Source organism: Podarcis vaucheri (assembly GCF_965113315.1).
Source record: "Podarcis vaucheri genome assembly, chromosome: 6".
NCBI classification, from domain to species: Eukaryota; Metazoa; Chordata; class Lepidosauria; order Squamata; family Lacertidae; genus Podarcis; species Podarcis vaucheri.
The window spans coordinates 58905537-58928738 of record NC_138764.1 but is presented as its reverse complement, the minus strand read 5'-3'; the positions used below and the strand labels follow the sequence as shown (position 1 = coordinate 58928738).

The window sequence follows — 23202 nt, the reverse complement described above, 5'->3', positions numbered from 1 at the left end:
CGGCTTTCGTTTCCCCGAGAGCGAGGGGACTGCATACGCAGCTGCACCGGAAGTGTGCTCAGCCAGCTTGGTTCCCCCGGCGGGAAGGTGTGTCCGGCGTGCGTGAAGCATGGCTGCGGTGCCTCCCGATACGTGGCAGCCGCCCACTGTTTCTTTGGAGACTACGTGAGTGAGGGAAGGGCCCCGGCTCAGTGGTAAAGTAACGTCGCCCGGTAGGGCTGGGGAAGAGTCTGGGACCCCGGAAGGCCAGTTAGCACAGATGACGCTGAGTCGGAGGGACCCATGGTCTGACCCGGCACGAGGCAAGGCTGGTGTTTACATCATCTGTCAAAAAGCTCATTTGCCTTCAGTTGATTCCCCCCCCCGGCCCGCCACTGAGAACTGATTTCCACATTGGCTAATTATATGCTAGCTACCAAATTCTGCTTAATTTCTGCTTTCTCTCTCCAGAAACCTATGAGTGTTTCAACAAAGGGACAATCAATTACAAATATGTATTTAAAAAAGGATGGTGACAAAGCTGGGTGAACAGCCAGTTCTTGTGCTTGGAGAGATACAGAAACATATCATTATGCTTCTTATTCCCCGCATATGTACAAATCTCATAATCTCTGATCACTGGCCAGGCAGCCATGGGGATGATAGGAATTGGAATCCAGTGTCTGGAGACCTATAGGTTCCCTATTCCTCCTTTTTATGCTTCTCTGCCTTTTGTATATTTATGATGGGCAGAAGCTCAACATATGCAGCTTTGCCAATTATGAAGATGCGGTAATATAATATGTTGTGAAACACACAAGGATGGAGGTGAGATGGGATAGGTAGGATGGCAAGCCTATTCACGCTGAATAGTGTATCACGGCTAAAAGCAAATGCTTACAAGGAAGGGGCAATCTTCAGTCACCCTTGGGTAACCATCAGATTAGATCACCATAGTGTATTATAATTGGGGCTGCCACTGAAGATGATTGAGAAACTGGTGAAAGTTCAAAATACAGCTACAAGATTGCTACTGAGACCAGGCTTTGTGATCATGTTACATCCCTGGTTTGTCAGCTACACTGACTCCTTATAGGCCCAGTTTAAAATGCTGGTTTTAACTTTAAACACCTTCCTGGTACCTGAATGATTGTCTGTCTCTGTGTTTCTGACCAGCCAGTGCAGCTACATCAGCACCCTGGTCCACTGACCAAGGATATATTGTCAGTTCACACAGAGGAGGAACAACAGGACTACATGGACTGTTTCTGCCAGAGGGCCCTACTGACCCTATCAAATGTGGAGTTCCTGTGTCATCTAGGGTGTGGCTGGTGGATACCAATAGTGGCAACTGATCTGTATATCCCCCCCCCCTAAATAGGGTGATCTTAGTGCCCTCCTTGATATCATTTCAGTGTTATGCAAAGACCTCCCACTTTCACAGTTTTTAAAAAAATCCATGCTCTTTATCTTCATCAGGTTTTAAAGCTGCTATTCTTAATGTTTTGCATCTTGATTAGAAAACAAACCTGATAAAATTGATAGATTGTAATATGAAGACACACTCTTGTGGTTTTTCACCTCGATGTCATTGAATCAATGTGATGTAACAAATGTGTTTGGAATCCTCCTCTGCCTGTGTTTTGCAGAATGGGCATCATTGTTGTGGAGCTATACTGGAAACATGCACCAAAAACTTGTAAAAATTTTGCTGAACTGGCCAGACGAGGTTACTACAATGGCACAAAGTTTCATCGGATAATCAAGGACTTCATGATTCAAGGGGGTGATCCAACAGGAACTGGTAAGAATATATTCAAAGTACCTGCTTCAGATACTGTGTTAATCAGTGCTGATGCAAACTAATGTGAATAGTAAAGGTGATGTTAGGATAGTAGATCTTGCAATCATCAACATCATCATCATCCCCCCCAAATCCTGCATAGTTCTCTTGTTATGTTCTGCAAGAATGGGAGAACACATTTATCACACTTGGTGAGACCAAATGACCCCCTGCTGTAAGATAACATAAAGATTTCTGACTTAACAGATGGCTACTCTCCCTTTACTCAGAAGCATTATGGTGATATCCATTAATAGTCAGCACTTCCTCTCTTACCAGTAAAATAAAAGGAGATCATAAATAAATCTTGCTGGTCTGGTACTGCACATTCACAAGGCACTTTCAGTATACCTCTGTCCCATCTGTGACTTTGCAGATTGATTTACCTAGTCTTGTTCTGTGACAGGAAGAGGAGGAGCATCCATTTATGGCAAGCAATTCGAAGATGAACTCCATCCAGAACTAAAGTTTACAGGTAGGTAATATTTTGAGAGGTACTTTGAGTTCTTCAGGCCAAGTCTGTCACCACCTGAATATGGCAGTTTCCAAGCTTACAGATGTAAAGTTGCTTTCTGTGCAAGAGCTTCAGGGTCATGGTGGTTGGCAGAATGGATTCCCCTATTCTCTAGCCCCCTTCCTACACTCCCATAATCTGCTCTGGAAGATTGGGGGAGTGCAGGAGACTTGAGTGGGGAGGAGAGGAATAGAGAGTGCTCTTGTGCAAGCAGAAATCTACTTGCAGTGTTAGATATTGCCCTCTGGAGCCATAAGCCTGGCTTGAATCTTAAGTCAGTAAAACTTGGCATCTAAATTTGCTAACTGCTTATGCTATATAATCATGTATCATTAGGTTTCCACTTTGCATATGAAAAATCATTTTTCAAAAAAATCATTTAGTTATTGGTTAGTTTGCAGGAGCAGGAAGGAGATTAAACTGTCCTCATCACAGAGTATAGCTTACATTCTTTTCCCATATTGTTGTTGTAAGAAATGGGCTTCTATGTTCAAGTTTATACACCTTACACACACACCACACACATTTCCTAGCAGCCTTAGTTTAGAAGTGAAAACTTCATCCAAATGGATTTCCAAAGAAAGTGAATAGATGGACAGTGGTGTGTATGTTGGGGCAGGGGAGACAGGAACCATCTGAGCCAGCTGGGATGCATGAGCAGTCTTGCATTCACGATAGAGAAGTTTGATTGATCTCATAGAGTAGAGGTGGCTAACCTATGGCACTCCAGATGTTGTTGGATCATCTTCCATTAGTCTTAGCCAGCATGGCCAGTGCTCAGACATGCTAGAAGTTGCAGTACAGCAATACCTGGAGGTGTGGAGGTTAGGCACCTCTGTCACAAAGTCCTGATCATTTCTAAGGACTGGTGTAGCATTTAAAAAACCAAGGTTTTCCCTTTTACTTTGTCTGTATTTAGGTACCTTTAGACTCCCAAGCCAATTTTAACATAAGATTTTCTTCTCTAGGTGCAGGAATTCTTGCTATGGCAAATGCAGGCCCTGACACCAACGGGAGCCAATTCTTTATCACGTTAGCACCAACTCAATGGCTTGATGGGAAGCACACTATATTTGGACGTATTTGCCAAGGAATTGGCATAGTCAACAGAGTGGGCATGGTGGAAACCAATGCACAAGATCGTCCAGTAGATGATGTCAAGCTCTTGAAGGTTTTCCCATCAGGCTAAACAAGATTTGAGAATTTTGTGTTGAATCTAATGGTGTTCCATTGTGTTTGGTCTCTTAAGATGATAATTGTTTTGTTCTGAAAGATACTTACTAGTTTTTTAGGTGCAGGATACTCCTATATTAAAATGTGTCTTCTAAACTTATCGTTAACATTTCTTTAAAAATGTAAAGCTAAATTTATCAAGAAATGATTTGACAGGGCCTGTACCACCAAATTACAGTGCTCTTGCTTTCTAAGCTTTATTCTGTCTTTCTCCGCCCGTCCCCCCGTCCACTTGGAGTGCAGCAAGCCATCTGTATTGTAAACAAACCACCTTAAATGCACCAGAAATAAGACAATATCTAGTATTTTGTAAGTCATCAGAATTGCATATTGGGTCATGGGTGTCTGTGTGGGTCTCAAGGCAGCGCTGCCCTATACTTCCAAGTATACGTTTTACAAGTTGCATAACTGAAAATCTGTACCCAAACAAATAACCCCCCTCATCCGCATGACTATTAAAGTATAAGCACTCTAATCTTGAAAAGCCACCTTTTCCTGTTATAGTGTTTGAACTTCATTAACTACAAATCCCAAAATTTGGGATCCCCTCTAAACCGGTGCCAAAGTTTTGCAGTCATTTTGCATCACAAACCCCATTTGTGGAAGCGTCCCCAAACTGAGTAATTGATACATCAAACTGGGGTTCCTTGCAAAACAACTGCACCAGTTTGGAGGGAACCCAAAATTTCAGGGTTAGTGTTTGTTCTCAAGATAATACTCAGGGCAGAATCCAGCACTGCTTGTGTGGACTTTCACGGGTGTAGATGGCAGCTTTTCTTCCTGCCATGCAACCCCAAAATCTGCTCTTTCCAGAGCCAAATTTGAGGGTGTAGGGAACTGCAGGGGGAGAAGAGTTAGGTGGAGTCCTGCTGTATGAGTAGAAGTCTCTTCCATTTGTGCACGGACAACATTAGATACAACCTAACCAAATCTTTCAATTTATTCTGGCAAAAGGTAGCTCCAAGTAGTGCATTTTCTAGCATAGATTTGCGGCAGTGAAGTTCCGACTTCAAATCATACTTTGCATCGTCAGTTTCCACAGGCACAAAATTGTTTTTCCAAAGTTATAACAGCTATGTAGAGGGCAATGCTAACTGATTCTAAAGTATTGCTCTATATAATGATGATACTTTAGGAAACCTTACTCCTTTCTCAGCACCTAGCAATTGTATGCAGCTCCCTGAATATGCTCTCAGTTCCTCAAGAGCTCCACGGTTGGTGTCTTCTCTCATTTCTGCAGAAAACTTTTATTTAGAAGCTTCACATAGGGAATCTTTTGCATGGGCCTGTTGATCCAGGAATTCTGTTCAGCATGGAAGAATCCCAGCTTGGGGGTGAGATTGATGGATGCGGCTCTCCCATATCCAGTCAGTTGCCAGGAGAGAAAACAGATACATTCCCTTTACATTCCGAATGAAGGCGATTTTTTTTCTTCCTTCAGGCTAGGAAGATCAAAGTAATCCATGGAGCTCAGTTCCTCCCTGGAGCTGGATTAGCCCATGTCAGCACACAGTTTCTGTGGCACCCTGTTGCCTTCAAAGGCAGAAGGTTCTGGGTTACATCTGCCTGTGTTTCTTTAATGAGAGCTTGGGAGTATGATTTAGCATTTTATGATCTGCACACAAATTAACTCTGTTCAAGGGCAGCAACATGAATTTAGGGTAGGACAAAAGGATGCAAACAGCCCCACCAATATAACTTCCATGATTCCAGCTGCTCTGGCATTATGAGTAGGGCACATTCCTTTGGCTGCTAGCAGCCCTTTTTCTGGAGCCCATGGCTTCCTACTTAATTGGCACTGTCAGAGCTGCTTTTGAACATAACCTTGTTTTTCAGGCATTGGGTTTCTTTGGCCCAGTTCTAGGTGGCTAGTTGCAGTTGTATGCCCTTGATCTTGGCATGTGAGCAATTTTCCCACAGTAGACAACATCAATCAACTTCAAGAGCCAGAGTCGCTATGTGATTGGAATAGTAGTGTAATGAGGCATATAGCTTACTTAGTTTTCTGAGAATGGGGCATAACAGAACACTTAACCCATGGCTGTTGCGGCTGCTCAGGGCACAAAGAGTCGGCTAGTGAGGGGGTGGGACTTTGTCTATGAAAGCCCCATAATATATGCAAGAATGCCATGCTAACCACTAGCACATGTTAGGCAACTGAGTTGCTGTTGTTCTGTTACATGGCCCCTCCCAAAATGATTTCAGCAGATCACATAACCATTATATACCCATGTTCAGAACACAGAAGGCTGTAAATGGTCATTCATTTCCTAGTAATCAGATTCCCAGGAATCAGATTCACATCGTTGGCAATCATTTATTACATGTTTAAAAGGCTTGAAAAATGCCATAAAATTGTTTCTCAAAAAAGGCAAGATTTCATGCCTTCATGGAAAAGTCCAGTGGTTATGTTGCATCGTTGATCTGGGAAGCAGACTTTCATGAGCAATATTAATGAACTGATTTATACTGCCATCAATGCATCTCTTGATCTAAAGAAGGTATGCCTTGTTTAAATGTTTTGTGTCCTACACAATAAATTTGATCCCTGCCAGTTCTTTAGGGGCTGCTTCTGGCAACTCAAGTGTTATTTGAATGCATTTTTATAACCAAATAAAATATTTTGTAAGTATTTATACATCCATCTCAGTTCTGTTTTTTATTATCATTATTTTAAAGTGCAATTGTTAGTTTATATTTGAGTGGGGATTTGAACCCTGTCTCCCAGGTCCTAGCCCAACTCTCTAACCACTACACCACACAGGCTCTCTGTAGCACCCCCTTTCCCAGAGGTTTCATGCTCTCCAGCTCCCCATGTACCTTGGTTACACTTTCTAGAATTCTACTTCCTCTCCTCTCTCTGCATGTATATAATAAATGCTAATTATTAGTAATTGGTGGGACATTATGTGTAATCTCTGCAGCTTTCTTCTCAATCATCTCCAGTATTCTTCTGAAGATTATGAGAATCTTCTTATGGCTTCTGCCTGAGAAGGCTAAACATTTCACGATGCTGGTTGAACTTTTCCCACCCACCAGCAACGTGAGCTTGGTGGCTCATGAACTTCACTGTCAGATTAAGCAGACCAGTTGGCACAATTTCAGGCAAGCCAGCTTGGGTGCTCTGCGCTCTTTTTAGCCTTTCTGATTTACAGTTTCCAAGTCGGTATCAGAGTTAGGCTGTATTAAGTTTGCTTGCTGCTGCTAGGTGCTGTTCACTTCCCTGAGGCCCTGGGTTTGATATCCTTCAATAGAGAAATCAGTAGGGTTTCATGGTAGTGCCTGTGGTGGCAAGCAGCAGGGGGGCAGGGGGAACACTCTGGGCAAAGATCCCCTACCCCACATCAGGTTCCCAGAGAAAGAGGGGACCTTCCACTCCACTAAGCACTTTCAGCCATTACTCAGCTACAATCTCTGCTTCGAAACACACATGCATTTGTTCACCTACCTTGCATCACTTAGATTGGGATGGGAGAAGTTACCATCAATGTTCTTCCAGCCTACCTATGAGATAATCTCTGTAGGGGAAACCTATTGCTAAAGAATGTTGCCTGTTGAGCAGGTGGGTCAATTGGTTGCTTCCTCCTTGCTTATTGGCACATCCTCAAGGGTATTGAATTCTCAAGGGCTTTTGGTTTGCTTTCATGTCTTGATTTGCTCTTTGTGCTTCAGGGATGAACGCTAGCAGGCTGTGGGAGGATCTGCTTTTGGGCTGGCTGAAAGCTGAGTGCTTGTCAGCAGTGGGACAGCAAGATTAATTAACTATACTAGCTCCATCTGTTAGCTTAAGGTCACCTGGCAGGTGATGTACCATCCCTCACACTACCTCAGTAATTGCTTCTAGAACAGGTGTGAGACATTTGGATACCAGGCCAGTCAGGACTAAGGGTCTAAGGTACATAAATCTCTCTGATGGATCTGACTTTTGGGCTTCAACATCAACCCAGACCAGGAGGGTGCTGTGTACTGGGCAGCCAGAGTCTGCTCTCATTCCCTGGAGCTCCTGAGAACTGAAGGGGTATTTTATCTTCTTTATGCTATTGTTATTCCCCTTGAAGACAGCTTTTCATTCTGCGTTCAAGCCTGATACTTATAAAAGTACCGAACTTCTCTCCACTAGGGTTATTAATGCAACAGAATCCAAAAGAACTATTGCATTTTGCAAAACCATCTCCAACTATTTCCCAACCATTAGCTCCCATTAATGAAATGTATACCAATCTGGGCTATTAACAATCTTGCTTTAGAAGGGGCGGGTCGCCCAATAACTGCAACAGTATTTTGTGCTTATTTTAACAGTATGTTGTGTTTATTTTCCATCGTTCTGCATTGGTGATATGTAGAAAAGTGGGTGGGGAAGAAACTCCCCACCATACCTATCCTGGTGTTGCAACATCTTTAGCCGGCCCCTAGGCGGCAGTCTTATTCCACAGCTATTCTTCCAAATGGACTGGCAAGATAATGCTAGATATTTTACTAGTGGCCGTCATGTGGAGCTAGAACTATGCAAGCAGGTGCTCAGGAAGGAGGAAATGCAAGCAGATTCACTGAATTGTTCAGGGCTGAAGCGGTTAAAGGTTTAAATCGGACTGCCTTGGCATTTCAAAAGGTATATAGGCAGGGCCAACCCAAGACATGGTGGCACTTGAGGTGAACAACAAAATGGCACACGCCCTCCCCACCAGGGAAGAAGGAGTGAGTGAAGATCTGCATCAGGCATAAGATCTGCATTGGCATCAGATGCCCCTGTGGAATCTGCTGCCCAAGCTGGTCGTCTCTCCTTGCCTCCTGGGTGAGCTGGCCCTGGGTATAGGCAGAACCTCTCCAGAATTTAATTTACAATACTTTTTAAAAAACTGTGATGTGAAGTGTATCAGCACTGCCTGGTAATCAAAGGCTTTTCACATTATGTCTTCACATTATGCACCTGAAAATCTCCAGTTACTCCCCCCCCCCCAATAAATTAATCTCAGATCTAAAGGTTAAAATCTTCATAATTCATCACAGAGAACTGCAGCATCTCTTTCAGGTCATTCCTGGGTTTCACATATGCATCAGTGGACTGATTCAAAACGCTCTGGTTTCCCAGATTATACACATACAACCATGACTAGGGACGACGGAGAAATTCAATTTTGTTTGCATTTTAATGAGAAACTATCTAATTCACGCTTCTTGAAACAGTATGCCAACCGAAACACAATTATCCTTAGGAATGTGCACTTCTCCGAATTTTGTGATGCAGTTTTCCAACCAGCCAGGGATTGTTCCATCAGGGAAATGATCTTGGCTTGTCAGATGAAGCCAACCCTCCCCTCTTTCCCCCACATTCTGTTCTGGAGGTTCCCCTGAGCCTCCACTGCAGAAGAGAAAATCCTTCTGAAGGGCTTCTGCTGACAGGACTCATTAGTTGGATCATACCCAATGTGTGTGGAAATAATATATGAGGGGGAAAGTGCGCAAAAATGCACATGTTAGTGAAAATATTAAAATCTGCATCATATTAGGAAGGAAAGCTTGCAAATATTGGGAGAAATTTGTACTAAAATGATATTCTTTTTTTAAAAAAAGCTTCACAAAATGCAGAAAAACAAATGTGGAAAAATGAGAAATGGAAAGAAACCAAAACTGACAGACTGAATTTGATGACAGTATATTATTTTATCATATTTATTAATCACATTTATACCCCACTTTTTTCTCCAAGGAGCTTGGGGTGGTATAAAAGGTTCTCCTTCTCCTCGTTTAATCCCCATATCACTGCAGTGAGGTAGGTTAGACTGACTGCTCCAAAGTCACCCGGTGACTTCATAGCCGAGAGGATTTGAACCCTCACTTTCCAGGTCCTGCTCCTGACACAATACCACATTGGCTTGGTTCTTTGGGATGAATTGTGAAGTCGGAGTGGGGGGGGGAGAGCTCAACAGAGAGAACAAGAGGGGGGGGGGGAAAGCTTTCTGAAAATCGTGTTTCATTTTTCTCAAGTTACCCCTTCACTCTCCCAGATGTTTTATTACATTCTTCAGTGTCATGAGCTGGGAGGAAACATTATTTTTTAACATGGTTTGTTTTCTCCTTCCATAAGAAAAGCTTTTGAGGGGCTGCACTGATCTTTTCAGATGATCAATCTGCAATCGGTTTTAAAAGAGAAAAGCAATCTTAAAGTTTACCTGAAAGCAGCTTGGTTAGTGTATGGATGGAGCTGGCTGCCTAGTAACTGGGGTTATTGTGGCTTTGTTTTCCTGGTGCATAAGGCATACTGTAATTTAAGAAAGCTCAAGGCAGCTGCCTCTTTTGACTACTTGAGTTTTCCAGGATTGACTGGTCACAAAATGGGCAACTTCTCCACCCTTATTTGCTGTGGGATGAAATAAGGTTCACCCCATTTTGCCACCTGAAGCAAAACAAGAAGGTGTCCCCCACCCCACCCCCCGTGAAGGAAAGGAAATAAACATCTATCTGACTTTTAGTCATCTGTACAGGGAGTTTTTAATGTTTGAGGTTTTATTGTGTTTTTCATATTTTGTTGGGAGCCACCCAGAGTGGCTGGGGCAACCCAGTCAGGTGAGCAGCAATAATAAAATTGTTGTTGTTGAGATCTCACTGGAATCCAGAACCCACTACTCCTTCTACTAGTTTCTCTGGTAGGGCCGGGTGGGGGCACAAGGGGCACCTGTGGGGGCACCACCCTATGGATTCCACCGCCCCAGGAGGCTGTCTCAGTCTACCTTATAGGTAGGCTGTCCCTGCTTTGCTTCAGTAGGTTTGGTGGGAGACAGTTTAAGATTCCTCAGGGACTCTGGGAAATGTAGCACTGGTCTAAGCAATAGGAGGGGATATATAATGCCAGCTCCTGGACTGATGTAGCCATCGGCCTTTTTTGGAAGCTGTGGGGTGGGTGATGCTCATCAAAGAAAGCACATAAGATTTAGGGGGTCACAACTGGTTCAGTCGCACTGGGCATGGAGCCGGGGGGGGGGCAACTATGATTTACAATGGAGCATGAGAGGGGGAGTGTTGCTGAATTTTGGCGTCACATTGGGGCACCACTGAAATTTGAGACCCCAAGATCCTCCTCTGAGGAGAGAGAAGGCTTAGGATCTTGTGCGTGTGTTACCATTCCTGGAATACCATCTGGTTTGTTTTTGGCCCACTGCTGGTGGAGCCCCTCTGCACCAGGAAAGCCTCCAGGGACAGATCTTTTGCTCCACTGGCAGAGAGAGAGATCTTCTGTATCAAATGCCCCTTCAGCTTCTCCCTTACTGATATCTTCAGATGGTCCATGTTGTTCTTAAGGCAATTGATTGAGGAACCTTTAAAGATCAATTTGATTGTTGGACCTTTTTTTAAGGATTAGATTTTAGTGTATTTTCTGAACACACTGCTGCATTCCATGCAAACAGGACTTAATTGCTGTTTTTACTTCGACTGAGAGCAAATAATATATATGCACACCATCTGAAAATAGTTTTGCTTAGACATTTCCTGCCTTATTTTCCAAATCAGTTGCTTGCTGAATGCATTTGTCGTGTCATCCCTTGCACCATATAATAGAAACTCATTTCGGAAACGATTGTGTATCCCCTCACAATAAATCCCAGTGCTAAAATCACCTTATCCTGGTCTTATCAAGCTGACTCAAATTAAATGCAAAAGAATTCCAGAAGCCCACTTCTACCGCCACACAATAGTTATTAATTTATTTTTTTATTTTTAAACTGTCTCCATCTCCAGTGCTGATTCCTCTCACTCCCCATGGCTGCTTCTTGTTACAAAGGTCTTCATCATGTTTGCTTAATGTAATGTGCAGTTTGGTCCATACTGCTAAACCCCATTTAACTTGGTGGGTCTTTCTTTTGAATTAATGAGCCCACAATCAGACTGTGAATCTCGGACAAGTAATATAATATTTTCCTTGCACACTGGATGCGCTATAATCAGTGTCCTTATAATGTAACACAGGAGCTTACCAATAGCTTTTGAACTGAGTGCAAATTACACTATAATTATAATTGCCTCTTATTGGCTTCACAGTGACAATGTCTTACAGGAAATGTAATCAGCATCTAATTGCCAATTAACCAGAGAAACGCAGCGTCCCCAGCCCAGCAAACACTTACTAGCCATACAGCTCCAGAAAGCAGCTAACATGTTATGAACAAGGACTTCTTGATGGGGACTGGGGAGAGCCCTGCAATTCCAATATTCATTCCTCAAGACTATCAGTAGAGCTTATATTTCATTATCTTACATTTATCAACTTACCCCGAGGGTTTTCAGCTACTCTGTACAGAAGTGAGATTGCTGTTGTTAATGGGACAGTGTTAAGATTTATGGCTGAAATGACACAATTTGAGTGTCAGCATCTCAAAGATGTTTCCTGACACTTGTCAGCTTGTACAGAGGTATATATAGGAGTGGGCATGTGTGGCGACAAGATGGGCATTGATTGGCATTGTGGGCGGTTGTTACTGCCCATGCAGATATTTCTGAGGAAAGAAGGCATTTTGAAGGAGGAACGAGGAGGAAGGGAAAAATGTGCAAAGGAATATGGAAGATTGTGTGTGGCAGTGGCTCTGGGTTGGATCCAGACTAAGACAGTTGCAGTTTAAAATACAGCAATGTCACTTTTCTCTGCTGCATTGCAAGTCACATGTTTACACTGTTGTACACCGTAGAGAGGGGACAGAGATATCTTCAGCTGATTTGCATTGCAGGATTTGTTTCTCTGTGCCGGCAACATCCACAAACTCCTCTTCACTGAAGTTGTCGTCTGCACATGTGCAACAGCTATCTCAAAGGTACACACCTCAGCTTAACTAGTGCTGAGGCTGGTTTGAGGGAAAGCACCTTGAACAGCACTATTTCTCGGGAAGCGACAGGGTGTGCAGGGACTGTGGTCAATGTCATGTGTGCTTGACTTTGTACACTAAAGGTGGGAGTGCCCTGGAGGCAGAGTAAACAGTAATATGTACACAGCCTGAATTAGTTGAACTTGGGTCCACATGAAATCGGTGGGATTAAAGTCAATTTATGCTTAACTTGTCAGATAACTTGGGATACAACCTGATACGTTCTGAGGTGTTCCTAGGCCAAAAATGGAGAACCTGTGCCCCGGCAGATGTTTCTGGACTCCCACCAGCCCCAGCCAGCATGGGCAGTGGTCAGGGGGGGGGGTAATACTCCAGTACCATCTGAGTCAGGAGGGTAGGCACAGATTTTCCAAACCTATCCTAGAAACAAAGGTGCATTAAGGGTGCCTCTAAAGACTGCCATTGCCATTGTTGGGGCTGCCCAACAATGTGGGCAGTGTGGTGTAGTGGTTAAGAGCAGTAGTCTCGTAATCTGGGGAACTCGTGTCTCCACTCCTCCACATGCAGCTGCTGGGTGACCTTGGGCTAGTCACACTTCTCTGAAGTCTCTCAGACCCATTCACCCCACAGAGTGTCATGGGGGAGGAAGGGAAAGGAGAATGTTAGCCGCTTTGAGACTTCTTCGGGTAGTGATAAAGCGGGATAGCAAATCCAAACTACTACTACTACTACTACTACTCCTCCTCCTCCTCTTCTTCTTCTTCTTCTTCTTCTTCTTCTTCTTCTTCTTCTTCTTCTTCTGTTCTCAAATGGCCACATTCTGGGGTAGTGTATCAATTTGCAGTGAGCTTTTATTTTCAGAAGAAACCCTTTTCAGGGGCAAAAAAAATATGCAATGAATCTTGATTTCGTGTGGATGACATAGACAAAGATATTAATTGTTAGTCTCCATTGATTCTACGATAAAATGCCACGTGTATGCAATCAATGACATCTTACTACACAATTCTACATTCTCTTCCCATATGTTGTTTGAAGAGATTATGCAAGTCAGGTGTATATAACAGATGCTTCAAATCAGCACTTGTGGTAAACAGCAAACACAGATGTGCCCTTACAATGTCCCTGTGCCTAAATCCTCATATACACATGCAATTATATAAATTTATAAGCCAGGTAATTTCAGGTCTGCTGTGCAGATTGGAGCTCTGGGGAACAGTTTTATAGAGCCACCTCTGCCCTGCGTCTCTTGGGATATCGAAGTTAAGCTTTGTCGCCTTTCAATATGCAAAAGTTACATCTTGGCTCCATCCAAGTCAGCGGCAAAGCTCTCATTAAGTGTGATGGAAGCAAGACTATTTTTGCAAAGATAGCAAAGGGCTGTGATTTTATTTTTTTAGGATTTTTTGCCACCTTAGAAAGCCAGAATTATTCCATTCTTGCTTTGCTATCTTGTGCTCACTGCCTGCTTTTGAACTGTTTGGGTTTGAAGAGACTGTCAGATTGTCACTTGGCTCACTGGCAACAGACCAAGGCTCAGTTCAGAATAATATATCGCCAGAACTATCAATGAGTGTGTGCATTTTGGCTCAGCTTTGATAAGCCAATGAAGATGAACAAAATCGTGTTCCGTTGGAGCGGCTGTATGTCTGAGAGTGAACAGAAAAGGAACAGAACACACAATTTGCCTTGAAACATCATTTTCCATCAATGCCGCAACACTGGCCATCGTGCAAAATGCAGGGGCAACAGCAGCACAGGGCTGCCTCCGCTCCCTAACCCCAATTTAATCATCATTTTGCTGGCAGAATATGTCAGGCGCAATAGGCAGGCAGTGACAGGGAGTGATGCCCTGCATAGAAATGAATCAGGCCTTGCTATTCAGCAGCGCTGGCTGGCTGGCTTGCTGGGGGGGGGGTGGAGAGCGCTTCTACCTGTAAGGTAATTAGGACTGAGAGGGAAATTCAGAATTGGAAAGAGGCAAAAAAAGGACACCTTTGAAAGGGATGCAGCGCAGGCCAATATTTCCTATCTAACTTGAGCAGCCGAAGAAACCTGTCTTGACGTGAGTTATTTAGGGAGGCAGATGTGAGGTGTTGTTACTTTGAAAAATGGGGCATTTGTGGACATTTAGAAGCCTTGAGACTGCCTAGGCTAAACATAAAGAAACAGTGCATTGCTAATGAAAAACAGTGAATTGGGGTGTAGTAGTAGAAGAAGAAGAAGAAGAAGAAGAAGAAGAAGAAGAAGAAGAAGAAGAAGAAGAATAGTAGTAGTAGTAGTAGTAGTTTGGATTTGATATCCCGCCTTTCACTCCCCGTAAAGAGTCTCAAACCGGCTAACATTCTCCTTTCCCTTCCTCCTCCACAACAAGCACTCTGTGAGGTGAATGGGGCTGAGAGACTTCAAAGAAGTGTGACTGGCCCAAGGTCACCCAGCAGCTGCATGTGGAGGAGCGGGGAAGCGAACCCGGTTCCCCAGATTACGTGACTACCGCTCTTAACCACTACACCACACTGGCTCCCACAGTCTGGCTTTAACTTTTTTGTAAAGAAGGGAGAGCGGGGAACCTCTTCTAAATAGCCACAGTTCTCATAGGTGTGCTCTTGGTTCTGAAGGCATGGTTCATTGGAGCCAATGGAAGTGTCATTCTGGTGTCTTATAGTAGGGATGTGTGAGAGATTTTCATCAGGACTGCAGATCCTCCAAGCTTCCCTATTTTCCAGGGAAATTGCTGGATTTACAGAAGTCTTCCTGTTTTTTGGTTTGATCCCAGAATACCCTGCTTTTCCTTAGGGCATCTCTCTTTTCACTGGAGAAATGTTGGAGGGTAAACAGTTATCCGACACCCAAACCATCTGATGGCAGCCCTGTATAGGGAAGTCTTTAAATGTTTAATATTTTATTATGTTTTTATATATGTTGGAAGCTTCCCAGAGTAGCTAGGGCAACCCAGTCAGATGGGCAGGGTATTATTAATTATTATTATTATTGAATAGGCTGTCCCTATTTTCATCGGAGAAATGTTGGAGGGTATGGGATTGCAGTGAGGGGAAAGGGTTAACATCACCTCCCTGGACACCATGAGCTAGGTACTCAAAGGGGACCCCTGCAACTGCTATTTGAACTTTACAAAACAAAGTACATTAATGGCATTCACACCATTAACATAATGTGGGGCTTGACCCTTAGACTTGATGCTCCTAATGTAAAATGCTCTTAATGTAAAAGACCCCCGCCCCATCTTCTTCCCAGCAGCAAAAAATGCCCACATTGACACCTACTGATTTAGATAGCTGCTGATGCACCTGCTGCATGTCACTCAAACACATTCAGATTGTTTGATATTCAGTGCAGGTTTTTGGGGAAATAAAACATAATAACCATCATCTGTAATTGACTGTTGCTCTTGCAGGCTTTGCAAACACACTGAGTCCTCTGCACAGCTCTCTGGTATATAGCTCTTGTATTGTGCTCTGTCTTTGTGAATGTTGATAAGGCAGCATGTTAATTTCAAGCCCCGCTACAAACAGGGGATAGGGACACCAGCAGCCATCCATATTTGCCCAGCTGAAAATGGCCAGGAATTTCAGGTGCTTGAAAGGCGTACCCCACACCTCCCATTAGTTAGATTTAGTATCTGGCACATGATGAGCTTCTTCACGGCCAATGGCAATAATGATGATTTCAGAAGCCTGCGCAGGATAGAGAAAGTGGGCCAGGATTTTTGAACCAGCTGGATTGTTAAAGCAGAAATCATCTATGTAAGCTAAATATAACAGCTAGTACCTCTTTGTAAATAATAAATTGCACAGTCTCATCCTCCTCTTTCTGCTCCACCACAGCAACCATGCTGGGAATCTCCACTCTGATCAAATGGTAAGTGCAAGCAGTGCTGAATTTCTAAAAAGGAGAAGAGAGGGAGCTGAGGACTCTATGGTGGGCCAGTCCTACCGTTAGATAGGATAAGGCAGCCTGCTTCAGGTGGCAAATCTGGGATGGAGGAGACGACCCATTATTGAAGGCAGAACCCAGTGTTGCCTTCCATTCACGCAGAGGGCCTTTACCTTCCTCTCTTCCCCTTATACCCCTTCACAATTCCCCCCCCCCACTCTGGAACATATTTTTAAGGGCATATGGGAAGCTGGTGGAGAAGCAAAAAACCAGACTATTTGCGGTAAGGAAAGTGATGGGGAAAACACACTTCCCCACAAACAAATCAGAGTGAATGTTCATTAAATAGCCAGCATCATCTAATCTCCTCACAAACAAAACAGGCTGAATTCTCAATAAACAGGTTGTCTGGAAGTGCCTTGATTCTCAAGTTGCCCGGTCCTAACTGCAATTCACTTGAATGCTATCTATGTATATGATGAGAGTAATGGGGAGACTGCCTTCATGTTAAACATAATGGCATTTATCATTTGCTTTAGCTTCTTTCTGGTTTAAAATTAGCCTTTAGCATCTTTGTTTCCAGGGATGCTCTGCAATTCCACTCCAGGTCCTCCAAGGACATGTGCTTTTCTCTTGCTTTGCATTTTTATTGGATGCCATATATGACAAATGTAAATAATCAAGTATATAAAGAGAGAGGGGTGTATAAAGGGAGGCCTTTTCTATGGAACAGCCAGCTCTTTTTAAATTTTAATGCAGGCACAACCAAGAAGATAAGAAGGATTTCCAAAATCTGTCTTGTGGCCGGCAGTCTCATCAATAGGCTATGCTCCTAGTGAGGAAATAAGTCCCATTGACTTCAAAATGAATTCCAAGCGCACACACACTTAGGATCAGGCTGTAAAAAAATTTCAGCACTAATTTAAAATGCTAACTTTTCTTTTATACACACACACACACTTTAGTTTGTCTGTGCATGCTGAGTGCTTTTTAGTTTTTAATGCATCCAGAGTCATGAAGATGAAATCACCCCAAACTTTTAATGCACGCTCATAAAGTGGGTTTTCAAATCCATGTTAGTTTAGGGTGGTTGCAGCTATTCTGCATTGACTAAAACAGGGTCGTGACTGTATTTCAGGAACAGCAAGAATGTGGAGCCTTTCCCCTTATTACCAGAGTACTGGAGGGCTTGTGTATTGCTTGTTGGCAGCATAGGCGTAGCCAGGATTTATGTTGGGAGGGGAGGTGCAGAGCCTCAGTTACAATATAACCTGTTCCTACGGATTGCAAAAAAAAATCAGTGGCCAAAGGTGCCACGAACCTCCACCCTTAGTGGCTGGACGAAAGAATTGACCCCTTCAGCAAGTCATGGCAAGGTTGAGAAGGTTCCAGCTTTTGGTTCTTTGTGAACTGTTTCTGGGGAGAAGGCACTTTTAGATAAACTAGCCTGGGTTTAAAACATGCTTCCTGCTCCTGAATAATTGACTGAAATAATCAAGACAAAAATATTCTGCTCCGAGTGAGCTTGACTTTCTGCAGCTCCACGCCAAATGCTCTTTACTTTGCTGGGAAGGTGCAGAGATGCTGCAGAATTAGATAATGTGCCCTACTTTTAACATCTTTGCCATGGAAGAGAATAATTGCCCTATTAATAAACACACTGTATGTATCATTAACAGTTCATTATTATGTAATATTTTATATTTGTTTTAAGCCCCCACTGCTTTTTAAACTGTGTGGAGCTTTTAAGGGTAACTACTGTTTGGTGTTCTTCACTGCAGATACTGACTAATAAGGCACTTGGAGAAAAGGAGAAAGAGACTAGCTGTGTATGTAACTTGGATGCATTCTCCCCCTGCAGCATCCTGCTGTATTAAATTTACTAAAGCTACTATTTTCATTGAGGGAAAGGGGTGGTGGTACTACCACCCCCCCTTTTAAATTAGGGACTAAGTGAGGTGAGACAGTTTCACAGGTGCTCTGGAGACCAGCAGATTCCTTTGTTTCCCTGAAACATCATCCTTCCCTGTAGAAGAGATAAGCAAAGAGGGTTGTAAAATATGGTTACCAGATTTTGTCAATGAATCGGGGGACATTTTTATTTTATTTTTATTTTTTTGAAGCTGAGTAGCAACAGTGAGCTAGTAGTGGGCATGGTGAGGCAAAAGAACCTGGGTCCAAGCACACATGCATATTGTATAAAGGTGCAAAGCCCTTCTTTCACACCCTGTGAAACATAAATGCTTAGAGTTTTTAAAAAACTGGGCAACGGCACGCCACCCACCTGTGACTCCCAAGCCTCCCCCAATCAGTCAAAACAAAAGGGGGAAGGGGGCAGGAGATTGGGGAAGGCTTTGGAGCCCCCTGGACAATGGCCACCCACCCGCAACTCCCGAGCCTCCCCTGATCTGTCAAAACAAAGGGGGAAGGAGGCAGGAGATCTGTACCACCGGACGTCCCTGATTCCCCTTTGGCAGTGGCAGTGAGCAACTCCTGAAGCCAGCCAGAGCCAACTGCGCTACCAGGCTGGCTCTGGGCTGCTGAGGCTGCCACTGCCACATTTCCTGGGGACAGATTTGCAAATCCGGGGACTGTCCCTGGGTACCGGGGACGTCTGGTAACCCTGTTGTAAAAAGAATCAAATGTTGTCTGGATGCCAGTCCACCTGAGATGGACAACAGGTCTACCCACGGGGGGGGGGGGGACAGTGGAGGGGTAGACCTGGCATACAAGTTTCTCAGGCCAGGTCTACCCAGGTCTTGCTATCATTCAGGAACCAGAATTTAGTAAAGGCATGTGCTTTGTTGAAATTTCAGCCTTCACGACATAGGAAAACGGCCAAGTAAACAGCTATTTTTGTGGAGGAGGGTCAATATATTAACTGATATTAACTGATATGCATGAAATTTCATATGTACAGTAGCTATATAATCCCTAGTGTAGTAAGATAAGACCTTTGGAGCAGGCATTTTCCAAAAAAAAATGTTTTTTATGAACCGCCCTAGTAGGGCAGTAATTGTTCCTTGATAATTTGTACCCCCCCCATGATGGCACCTGGGACGGACTGCCCCCACCCCCCTTTCCTACGCCCCTGGACAGAGCAACGGGAGCTCACCCTGTTGTGTGGATTCGAACCGCCGACCTTCTGATCAGCAAGCCCAAGAGGCTCAGTGGTTTAGACCACAGCGCCACCAGCCAATAAGATGTGTAATGACATCAGTCTAAGCATTAAAGTACTGGGGGACCTCCTACTTTGTTGTTTTAAACTGTCTCCAAGGAAATGATCCCAGGGCTTTGATGTCACTGAATAGGCAGTTGTGTATTATGACTGTATATAGAAATTAGGAAGTTCATCTGAATGTGACTCAGTGGGCTATTTTTAGGAAGTAATATTAAAAGACATTATAATCCATACTTAAACAGAGAATTTTAATTAGTGTGCATTTGTTCATTTCTGGGGGTGGGGTGGGGGAAAAGCACCTTAATGATAGTGAACATATTCATGTACATAATAAATGATAATGTAAAATGAAAAGGCAGAGCATATTGTCATTATGCAGAAACATTGGTGGAGACTACAATGCAGCACTTCATTAAAAGAATCCTGTGCTATTTTCTAAACCCAGTAGCATAAAAAGTATTTTAAAAAAGAACAGAAAAATGTCACAAGTTTCAAAATGTCTTTATATTATAAAAAACGAGGAAAGGTTAAAATGAAAGTTTACTTTCCTTGGCGTTCCACACCCCCCCCCTCCACAACCCCGCATTGCACAACTTTCTCCAAGCTTACAGGCAACGCTGTTGGCTTCCTGGGTGCAAGACCAGGACCAAGCCCACAATGATCTATGTCAGTTCCAGGTAATTGGGGGGGGGGAATGTATAGGTTGCTGGTTAAAAAATAGTTGCCAATTAGGAGCTGACTGTTTTAGTGACAGGAGATTGAGTGGAACTGAACTGACTGACTTGGTTTGGTTAGAGATCCTGCCTGGGGCAGCCAGCCTACCTGAGAGCATTCTGATTCTCACACAACTATCTCAGAGTTTATACACACAACACTTCAGTGCATTTTCACCACTGTTCTTTGAATCTGTGTACACATGACATTGCACACAATTACCCACAATCCCCTGGTTTCTTCTGAAATATTTTGCATTTTGATGGGCTTTGTCCAAAGTCAGTTTCACTCTGACTTCACAACTGAGTGATGAATCCTAGGTGTATACCATGGAACTATATCCTGGGAGTGATCCTACATGTCTGAAATCAGTGTTTTATGTTCATAAACGAAACACTTTTTTTTTTTAAAGGGTTTGTTCTGGTCTATACGATGTTCATACATAATTTTTTTCATGCTCTTCAATCTCCACATCTTGCAATATGGCTTACCTACTACTGCCACTTTGATGGAAGCTTCATTTATAATCCTATTTATTGCTTCCTATAAAATATCCTGATGTGATTTCGCAATTAAAAAAAGTTGCAATAAAAACAATTCTGCAACTTCATCTATAAAAGCAATTATACATATTTTTATTTTAAACCAAACATTTTCTTATGGAAAAACAACTTCATAAGTTAAAAACAGTTTAAAATTCAAAAAATGACTGACCCATTTGCCCTAGGTTTTCTGGAATGGGTGCTTTATGCCCTTATGGAAAAACTAGCCCAGCAATCTGGGCAGGCAGTAGGGGTCTAGGTGGACAACTAGCCTGACTTGGTACAAAATAGCATCCTGTGTCCCTCTGTTATATAGAGATTTTATAAACCAGAATGCTTTTTACTGAACTGCTTCAATAGAGCACCTTTTGTTATGTGACCTCCTTTGCAACAGAAGACTTTTTGGATGGATTTAATCACCTTATATAATAGAAATGTAACACAGGTGATCTTTGTAACTGGTAGAACCATAAGCCCTTTACTTTATGAAGATATTTTCATGCTTAGGTAATAGATGATTCTTATATTCCGTTATTGTTTTCCTTCTTTCCCCTCTCGTTATAATGTTGCTAATATCCCAAAAGGATAGCTTTGAAGCTACGTTTTCCCTGCAGCAAAAATGGCAACTGGCAGCTGATAACATGCACCCTTTGAACACAGCTATTCACAGGAAGAGATCAGCATTTGTCCTGATTAAAATAACCAGGGTTCTAGGATCTGTCATTTTTAAAAAATAAAAATAAAAAGAGATTGCTGGCCACATTATCCACACTCACAACTTCTTTAAAAATTACATTAGGGTGAACAGATATTCCTGGGTTATTTCTGCAAATGCCCAGTTCATCCCAGTGTAAATATCAGTTATTAGTATCACTTAGGTTTTTTTATTCCACCTTTTCTTCCAAAAGAACCCACTTCAATCTAGTATTCTTTGGGCCGCTAACTTTGATACATTGACTAGGAATAATGAGTACAGAGGAATCTTGATGTTGAGAGGTGAAAAGGCCCTCATCATTTGGTGTGGACTTCTAGAGCAGGACTTCTGAAGAGAATCTTAAGGTTCAAGTGGGTAAATATGGAAGGAGGAGACTCTTAGGTAAGTCAAGTCCCAAATAACCAACATGCTTAAGTCTAATGCAGGAAGGGGTTAATACCATGGAGTAAGCTGTCCTGCTAGGCTTAGCTATGTCCACTTCACTTATGTTGGGATCAAACGGACAATCAAGCCTATTGAGGAGCTCAGTGTGTGAGGTCTGAGCTGGTTGCTGCAGTTCAGATCACAGGGGTCTTACAAGCCCCTCTCAAGTCTCTATATCAAAAATTTAGGAGCTTTCACCACTGTGACTGAGCCAAGTTTTATTGCATGTGCAACATTTTCTGAATGTTGCATGGAAAAGCAGAGTTTGTAAGTAAACCATTTTTAACTTACCGAACTTTTTCTGAGCTAGGGGAAGAGGGAAACTTTAGAACTCAAAAGGGCATATTTCAAAGATCTAACAACCTATATTTACGTGCTTTACTTTGCTGCATATTTTGTGATTTTTAATCTCTTGCCAAAGTTCTTGCCCCAAACTTGGATGTTCCTTGCCACCAACAAAAGCCAGTCCAGAGACAAGCACATATATAATGGTCAGGACCAACTGTAGTTTCTAGACCATTTTAAAAGGTAGTCCCATGTATTACAAGAATCTATATGTGACTGTGGCCAACCAATCTCCATTCAGGTAAGGTCACAACTGGCATATCTGCTGAAGATAAAAGGCTCTTCAGGTTGTATAAGTCACTTGAGCATCTAATAACAATGTTTGATCCAGAAGGATCACCAAACTGTGAACCCTGGCGCCTTAGGAGAAAGGCAGCCCCATCTAGAACTGGTTGAATATAATTCACCAGGGTGGGTGAACCACCAGTCAACAGTACTGCCATCTTGTCTGGATGTTGTCTGGATGTCAATCTGGAGTCTCAGATTGTCCCCCTTCATCCAGTCCCATTACCCAAGCAGTGCTTTTGGACAGCCACAGCCTTAGCATTCCTTATATGCGAGCTTATTTTCAAGTGGTGTTTTTTTTTAAAAAAAACCCTCTGTGCTTATCCAAAGCTAATATAAAGCAAGCAGTGCTCTTTTTCTCAAAAAAGAAGTGCCGGGACTTGCCATGAATGCTTCTCTTATAATGGCAATGGTGCCTACCTGAGAGGTGCCAGAACTGAGTTCCAACGGGTTCCTGAAAGGGGGGGGGGTCCTGAATGTGAAGCAGTTCAATGTAAACAAGTGTAAAGTGATGCATATCAGGGCAAAAAAATATATATATTTCACATATACAGTGGTACCTCGGGTTAAGTACTTAATTCATTCCAGATGTCCATTCTTAACCTGAAACTGTTCTTAACCTGAAGCACCACTACACCACACAACATTAATGCTAATAGAATAATAAAAAACTTAAAATAATTTACAAATTAAATAATATAGATCTATTGGTTGTAGTGAC

At 42.9% G+C, this 23202-nt stretch overlaps 1 protein-coding gene across 1 annotated transcript; it reads left to right on the top strand.

The window, feature by feature from the left end:
* Positions 1-12: 12 nt before the first annotated feature.
* Positions 13-6207, top strand: PPIL1 (peptidylprolyl isomerase like 1). Its single transcript, XM_082227111.1, has 4 exons — positions 13-165; positions 1629-1783; positions 2229-2297; positions 3305-6207. Exons 1-4 carry the CDS (start codon positions 110-112, stop codon positions 3523-3525), a joined length of 501 nt encoding a protein of 166 aa, XP_082083237.1. The 5' UTR covers positions 13-109; the 3' UTR covers positions 3526-6207.
* Positions 6208-23202: the final 16995 nt, after the last annotated feature.

What these genes read in the sequence shown, in the direction of transcription:
- PPIL1 (XM_082227111.1), top strand. Translation starts at nt 110, where the DNA reads ATGGCTGCGGTGCCTCCCGATACGTGGCAGCCGCCCACTGTTTCTTTG. An exon ending in GGGTGATCCAACAGGAACTG is followed by an intron (nt 1,784 to 2,228) that starts GTAAGAATATAT and finishes GTTCTGTGACAG; the next exon opens with GAAGAGGAGGAGCATCCATT. An exon ending in TCCAGAACTAAAGTTTACAG is followed by an intron (nt 2,298 to 3,304) that starts GTAGGTAATATT and finishes TTTCTTCTCTAG; the next exon opens with GTGCAGGAATTCTTGCTATG.